This window comes from Mixophyes fleayi, chromosome 7 (genome assembly GCF_038048845.1).
Source record: "Mixophyes fleayi isolate aMixFle1 chromosome 7, aMixFle1.hap1, whole genome shotgun sequence".
NCBI lineage: Eukaryota > Metazoa > Chordata > Amphibia > Anura > Limnodynastidae > Mixophyes > Mixophyes fleayi.
The window spans coordinates 111,550,666-111,559,442 of NC_134408.1; the positions used below are offsets into that span (position 1 = coordinate 111,550,666).

The 8,777-nt window shown below is 40.0% G+C and overlaps 1 protein-coding gene across 1 annotated transcript in view; it reads right to left on the reverse strand.

Annotated features, from left to right (window-relative positions):
* Positions 1 to 2,959, reverse strand: part of MREG (melanoregulin) — a 72,724-nt gene extending 69,765 nt beyond the window's left edge. Inside the window, exon 1 of the mRNA XM_075180340.1 lies at positions 2,795 to 2,959. Within this exon, the coding sequence (XP_075036441.1) occupies positions 2,795 to 2,861 (67 nt within the window). The 5' untranslated portion in view covers positions 2,862 to 2,959. The remainder of the gene's footprint in view (positions 1 to 2,794) is intronic.
* Positions 2,960 to 8,777: the final 5,818 nt, after the last annotated feature.

Here is an 8,777-nt window from a genome sequence, read left to right on the forward strand (position 1 = left end):
AAGGTATGGAGAAGGTGCATTTTTGACGGCCATCTCTGGACTGCAGGCACCCACAAGGCTTTGTTTCCCACTATAGTTTCATTTAGGTGTCATTTGCACCTTCCAGATTAACTTTATATGGGAAAGTGTGTTTCTAGGCACATTCATAGCAATGTAATAAAAATATGTAATAAGGTCAGTCCTGATGTCCTCTCACTCAAATAATTTAAGATAAAAATGAGGCTAAACAGGTCAGTATGATTTGAGAGAGCAGACACATTGAATATAATTATAGGGTTGGTCATAAAGTGGTAAAATGCAGGACTTTAGTGGCATGTTGTTTACTCTTTGCATCATGCAGGTTGTCAACCAGACTTGCAAACTCAAAAAATGTAGTAGAGAGTATTTTCCCATGGAAAGTTCCCAAAATGGTATGAGGATTTGCTTTTTGTTTTGTGCAATGTGAACATTTAGGCACATTAGTAAATTAATGCTCTGCAGGCCCACATATTCAGTGATTTGTATATAACCATTAGTGTGTGCCAGCTACTTTCTAGAAGAGCGTTCTCAGATATAGATTACATTATGCAATAATAGCTGGTGCCAGCCTTGGTATAAGCTAACAATCGCACTAATGAACTGGCCGGTGTTAATTACAATACATAGGACCAAGACTGTTACCATGGGGACAACAGAGTCTCAGCCTGTCACATACTGGGTGATCCAGCATTGCGGCACCATGGGATATCAGCTCTTTTCAGTCTAATCAGAGAGCAAGATGATAGGCATGCTAGTCTGCAGAATCAGCTGGATGCTCGTTAGATGCATCTAGAGCATTCGTTTTGTTTGCTCTGTTCTGTAGACAGAGGCGCATTGAGAGTAATTTGCTAATCACAGCTTCCACTGCTTCTGGCTTCCATAGGCGTAAATTAGTGCAAACTATAATATGTGACACCTGGTTGTCATTATTATTAAATATTGTAAAAACCTCTACTAATAGCCAATTATATGATAAATGATCTAATAACGTTCAGTCTCACATAAGTGAACAAATATTTCTCTCTCCCAGTTCCTTATTTCAGTCCATCCAACTCATATCTTTAAGTGTCATTCCTGATCATATCTCTATAAAACATACAACCCCCCTTCCCTACAATTTCACACACATTCCTCACACTGACTATACTCGCACCATTTATCACACATCACCCTGCATAAATAGCTGTGTCCAACGTTTTCAGCTATGACCCATCCACACCTTCCTACGTCATACACAGTAATTCATTGCTACCCATCACATCCATCACTTGTTCAAAAGGTAATGTCCTCTTCACACTTCTACGAATTACATGCTATCCGCACATCGGGCCTGATTCATTAAGGATCTTAAATGAAGAGGATTCTTATTTCAGTCTCCTGGACAAAACCATGTTACATTGAAAGGGGTGCAAATGAGTGTTCTGTTTTGCACATAAGTTAAATACTGCCTGTTTTTTCATGTAGCACACAAATACTTGATAGCTTATTTGTACACTGAAATTTACACCTCTTGCAATGTAACATGGTTTTGTCCAGGAGAGTGAAATAAGAATCCTCTTCATTTAAGATCCCTAATGAATCAGACCCATCGTGATTATGTATTTGTGCGCTTTGCTCAATCTTTGCCACTACCACCACTGTATACAATCATACCATGTCTATTTTTACCTCACGCGTCATCTCAAACGCATACATCCCTCCCACCCTTTAGAGAGGGAGAGATTGTTCATCCCATATTGACATTTCTATACCATCACCTGTCACTTCAGTATGCATTGAACTATCACAACCCTGTGGCATTATGCTGTAAATAAATCTGTCTAACCACCTACCCTCCCACATGCATTCCGTAAGACAGGTCCACTCATAGAAGTATTACGTTAATTGCATATTCCTAGTAACCCACGTACTGACTCAGAGCACATTATGACAGACAGGTTAGAAAACAAAGGTTCTACAATCACCATAGCTGCAAGCACATTCTCTGCACAGCAGCAACGATTTCTTATCTTGCTAAAATGACCACGGGAAACTGTCTCTGTAATTTACAGTATCTGTAAATGTTACTTTTAAAAAAACTGTATTAGATACGTTGTAAACATTGAGCACTAGTTTCACCTTGCACATATATGAAATCAGTACAAGACAAGAATCCAATTCAGCAGAATTCTGTTCAGTAATTGGATACAATTTGGGTACATAATAATATGTGTAGAATTTAATGTGATCTCAGGTAGGATACAGTATTACTATGGTTTAACTAGTGTTGTACTGAACATCAGCAACTGGTGATAGCTTCTTGCACAGACGGATTCATTTGAGCCACTTGGCAATTTGTGGATAGGAGGCTATGGAATCTATAACTCTAGAGAAATATCAGGCATTTTTATTAATAATACAATATATGCATTATTTATATACAATGCTTAACATAATATATTATATCATGACACCTATACACATAAATTGCACTGCTATATGAATATAATGCCATTCATTTATAATGGTCTGCTATTATACCTTGAGTGTGTTACAGTTACAATCCTGCATTGTATTGTTTTCTGTTCATTTTATTTAAATACCAGGACTAGCAAATAAAATGTGTCTGATTCATTTTCATGCATGCCTGGCATTATGTACAGACACAATAAGACAGCACAGAATACTGTATGCAGAGAAGCATAGGAAGTGATGTATTGCTGTATGGTTATAAAAACAGAATGGACATATATAAATAGACATACATACATGTCCTTCCACAATGTCATGTCCATACCTTTTGTTTTGGGATCAGATCCCTCCCTTTGCAGAGCAGAATTTTTTGCAGTTTCCGGATCCTTCATTTTTTTCCAACTGAAGATTGTGCTGAAATCACTTGATGCTCAATGATTGCCTGCAAAACTGCACAGACAGCAACTGAACCAACACAAGTGGGGAGAGGGAGAGAGCAGGAGGGAGAGCGAGTCCTCTTGAGTATAATGCAGCTTGTGCCTCCACATAGAAAATATTGTGCATATGAGACAATATGACTCCTTAATTATAATCCTTTGTGCTTGACATTGTTGAAATGGATTTTAATGAGATAATTAAGTTTATATTAGTACAGCTATGTATTGGATTTAATGCAGCTCTGCAGTGTATGCTTGCATAATTGTCTTATACTTAGTTTTTAGTGGTATAATATAAATGAGAGAATTATAGGATTTCATTAGTCCACTTGGTCAAATATGACACAAAGCCATTCAAAGATTATCGTGGGCACTTAGCGGGCCTCAATGAGCAATCTCCATCTTTCCTACCTCCATTTTACTGTGCTCTGGGACAATCATTCTCTTTAGCTCTAGGTAGATTCAGTGGAGGATTCAGAAGGGGGAAGGGATCACTCCTAGCCAGGCCCTTTCAGAGGTTCATTGAGGCCCAGGGAATCCCAAATTAAGAGGCCCCCCCCCACCCACCCTGTCTTTCTTTAAAAGAAAACAAAAAAACCCATTAAAAATGCAATTAAAATGTATATTAAATTGATTTTAATGCTTAACTTTATTAACATTTACAAATAAAATACTGTGTACATATACTGATGTACTGCATTATTGGAGATTTAAAGGTGCTTTTTAAATTTTTTCCTGCAAATACATCAATTTGAAAAAGTCCAACTTTCACAGTTTATATTGAGAATGGCCAGCCCATTCAATTGCCCCATATTTAAGTGATGATAGTTTTTTAAATTTTTCAGTACACTTGAACGATCGTTCCCCAGAAGCAATAGATACTGGTACTCTGAAAATGCGCAAAGCAATTGTCATGGTGGGAAACACCCCGGAAAGTCCTTGTTCTAGGATTTATGTAAGGAGTTACTTTGACTTGTTTTCTTAAAATTTGCTTCAGGAAAATTAGTTTGTCACTCAAACCTTGGGAAATATCTTTCTTGTATTGTTGCTGAAAGTTTTCAACTGTGGAGCACTACAGCTTTGTTGAACTCCCAAAGAAACTTAAACAAGTTACAAATTACTTACAATTAAGTAAATTGACGATGGATCTATGACTATGATCTATGATCTATAACAATTATATAGAAAACGTTGACCGTATAGTGGTTTTCAGCATCGAATTGAGTAGGTAAGTGGCGCCTGGTGGAGAACTCGGTTGCAATCTCAACGTTTTTTCTACAATTTTGCACTCTATGATGATCTCATCCTATTTATTACACATCTGTTCAACGTTTTTGATAAGACATTTGATGTTGTCCAGCTGAACGTCCAATGTAGCATTGCATGCTTCAATAAGGAGGGTAGTTTGGTCGATCATTGTAAGTAGCTTTTTCCACAAAGGCAACGAATTCAAATTTCGTCAAGTACTGTCATGCACCGGACCCATTTTCCCTACAGTTGGGGTCCGGTACTTCTACCTGTCCCCTCCTGCAGCCACCCTCCTCTCCATAAACAGTGCTTTGCTTCCCACTGGCAGGCGCTATCTTGCTGGCAGTTCTGCGCATGCGCGGACCCAGCTTTTATAACTTTCCTTCATTTAAACCATTGGTTGATTGCTGGCTAGCTTCCTCTATAAAAAGCACCTCCTACTTTCATTATCTGCCAGATCTTCTGGTCCCCCTATCTGTTAGGGCGCTCCTATCTCTGGCTCCTGTTTGGTTTCTCATTGTTTGTTGCTGCATTCCTCTGTAGACCATTGCACCTCCTACAGATCCTGCACCAGGGCTTTCCAGCTCTTCAGGACCTCAGTGCTACACCCAGGGCCGGATTAAGGTAATGGAGGCCCCTGGGCTAAGGGGCCCTCCATTCCCCGCGAGGCCCCCAATGTGAGCCGTCCGCCACCCCCCACCCCCCGCGAGGACCCCCCCCCAAGCACTTACCTGTCAGTGCAGTCCTCCGTCCCGGCGCGCTGTAAGCTCCTTACTGAGGAGATCTCGCGAGAGTTCATGAACTCTCGCGAGATATCCTCAGTAAGCAGACTACAGCGCGCCGGGACGGAGGACTGCACTGACAGTACTCAGCAGCATCGATCGGGCCGGGGGCGCCCCCACCCCCGACCGATCAATAATGCTGCTGAGGAGTTTGAAGGGCCCCCTGGATGCCCGAGGCCCCTGGGCTATAGCCCAGTTAGACCTCGGGTTAATCCGGCCCTGGCTACACCCCCTCTGCAGCTCCTCGCAATCCTGGTTGCCTGCCACTACCTGGATCCCAGTAAACTCTTGCAGACCATCGCACTTCTCACAAATCCTGCCCCTGGGCTATCTAGCTCTTCAGGACCGCAGTGTTTTTCTGCAGATTGTTGCACCACTGTGCACCTATATTTGCCTGTTCTACTTACCTAGTTGTTCTCGCTCCTCTCGACTGCTGTATACACCTGCTGCAGTCGGCTTCCTGTCATCTGACCTTAGCTTCTGGGCTCTCCACCCGGTCTCCCTTGACACCCACTAGAGGGCCGCGACCTGCGGTTTGGGAGCTGCAAAGTCCATATTCCCTTCCAGGAATACCTGATGAAAACCTCCCTCTCTGTTAGACTCTGCGCCTCTTCGTGGGTAGTGTCCAACCTCGAGGTTCCACCTGAATCTGAGCTTGTGACAAGTACTTCTTACTGGACTGAATTTCTGATCGAGTTTTGCAGTGAGATTAAGAATTTCTATATTTGATAAAGACGTTCCCAAAGAATGGAAATTATGGTTTAACAGAATCAATATGTGCAGATCATCAAGTTGTGGATATATTATGAAGTGAAGCAGGGAGATGCTCTTTCAGAATTTCCCACCTTTGTGGAGAGGAACTGAAGATATTGTACATTTGTTGCATAGTTCCAAAGTAAGTAATTGCCTCCTTATAGGATTCAGCGCAGGCTTAATTTGTGGTTTCCACAGCTGGAGAAAATACTGTATGAGTTTTGCTCAAGCAGAATTGCTTGTACTCAGTTGTATTTCAAAGCATGTTTAAACTTAATCAGGATATTGGTTTTATTACAGAACTGCAGCAGATGATATATGCAGGTACTCACAGTTATAATGTCAGTCAGCAAACAGGTATACACTTGTTAATATACTAGTAGGCTTATGCAGATCATAAATGTATATTTTATTGGCAGACCACTTATATTGTGTTAACTGTGTCAGGGACAGGTCTCCTATTACAATATAAGTTGTAAAAGCCTCCAGTCAATATATATATTTGTTGTGGGCAAGCAGTTGATGCAGCTATGGTTGAACGCTTTTATCTTCAATAGCGGTCAGTCCTGACTCCTGCAGGCCTTGTGCCCTACAACACTATTGGGGGGATTTCAGCTGATAATGTTAATCGTGAGAGTAATGTGACCTGCGCACTATTACCATTAGTGCGGTCATTTTAACATGGATTCCTGCTCGCGGCTCTCAGAGCTACGAGCAAAAATCAGCATTGAAATTATCGTACTAACGTAAATAATGCGCACTATTACTGTAGTAACGGTTCCAAAAATTGATACAAAAATTCCCCCTATGTGTCACAGAAATTAATGTATATTATGATGCAAGTCTCTCAGCTTTGTTCACAACAATAGAAGCAAGAAATAACAGATATGTCTGCCCCATAATCACACTGTGCCCCCTTCATCACACTGTTCGCCTTCATCACTCTGTGCCCCCTTATCACTCTGTGCCCCCTTATCACTCTGTGCCCCCTCCATCACTCTGTGCCCCCTTATCACTCTGTGCCCCCTTATCACTCTGTACCCTCTTACTACTCTGTGTCCTCTTATCACTTTGTACCCTCATACCACTCTGTACCCTTTTATGTTGTGAGGTCCAAATGGCTGTTGTAAAAATGCAAGCTGCTGTTGGAGATTATCAGCATGTAGATCTACTATATATAAATAAATAAAAACATGTGTTACCCTTCCACAAACACACAACTAAAATAATTAAAGTAATCAGAAACAAAAAAAATATAAAAACCAGAATGAGCATAGGAAAGCCAATCTGATTGGCTGTTTGCATATTGACCTTACTTGGTCAATGAATGAACAGTGTGGCTTTACCATTTTCCAGCCAATTAGAAACAAGCCCCACTGATTGACTATTCTCATAAAGGCCCCTTTTCGTTTACTCGCTAGTAGCAAGAACTCATTGTTTGCTCTAGGTTTTACCTACCTGATTCCTTATGTAGTTAGGTGAACAATAAAGTGGAAAAGAAGGTATTTGGTGAGTATTTATTTCAAATAAAATATTTAAAAAATTCATTGTGTGTTTTTCTCACTAATAGGTATGTTTCTAGTTCCACCTCCTCCAGCATGTTCTGTCATCCACTTGTACCATAATAATTTTCTAAATATTTACAGCATTTCTGCTACACATGTATAATGTCACTGATGGTAGAAATATGTCTATTGTATCAATTTCAAGGCATTTCTGCTGCATATGCAGCATTTTGCTCTCAGCTGATTACTCAGGCTAATCTGAAAATGTCAGCAATGTCTGTGAGTAGAGGCAAGAACCCTAATCAGTTCACTGCGAGTTGACATCAACTCAGGAATTTGTAGGTTTATAGGAGAAATAAAACTACACATGACATATGGGGTACATTTATTAAACTGCAGGTTTGAAAAAGTGGAGATGTTGCCTATAGCAGCCAATCATATTCTAGTTATTTATTTTGTACTTTCTGCAAAATGACAGCTAGAATCTGATTGGTTGCTATAGGCAACATCTCCACTTTTTCAAACCCACAGTTTAGTGAATATACCCCCAAAAGTACTCAGAGCTTGCTTAGTTCGTTTAACTGTACAGTCTTTTGTATGAGTTCAATTGCAATCTTTTCTGTGTGCTGCAAAAGGCTTGAGGCTGTATTATATGGGTTACAAAAAACACTAATAACAAACGCATGTAAAAATAACATTTATGCCCTTATGCTGAGTCGGAGACATCTCATCTCTTAACATTTTTATTGATAGCTAAAACTACATTCACAATTATGTTTCATTAAAAATAAAACCTCTATAATACAGCAGCTATTGTCTTCCTTATAGAAGAAATGAAAATGGCAGTGCTGCACAGGTGAACTCAATAAGCAACACTTGAAAAGTATAAAAAAAAAATAACAGGAACAGAAATAAACCCACTAAGGAAGTTCAGCATCTCAATCTAAAATCAGCAATATGAGTGGATTAGGGATAAAAAATAACGGGCCATACAATCCCAAAATGCATGCATGAAAAGTCTAGTCGGCTGGGATATAAAATTAGTTATTTCAATACAAGTGTTTAGTATCCACACGTATTGAAACCAACAAATATAACATAGTGAAGATGGTGGAAAACTTTATATGGAACTAAATTTAAGGCCCTCTGTTATTTCATAATAATAAGCACACAAAGTTTTGCAGTCAATGTCTCTCATTACTCTATGAACAGCAAATCTCATTCTCATCTGTGGATTCAACCTTCCAGGTGAAAGCTGATGGAGAAGATATCCGATCCCAAAAGTAGAGATCATTCGACAATCAGGCAATCAGAAGCGGCCAACTATCATCATGATCAACGTGTATTTGCACCAGCCCTCCGGCACGGGCAAGGGATACAGCTACAGACATATGTACCTATGTTTCCTTGAAGGTCTATCTTACTTGCAATTATGCAATATGCCTGCGCTAGACTGTACCCTCCCTGTTCCACTGCTCAAGTCTTAAAAAGGCGCAAGTATCAGATATGAACAAATCAACAAATTTACTTAAGCATACAAGTTCTGTGTGCATGCGCTCTATTAAAAAAAATTGTTGTATGCT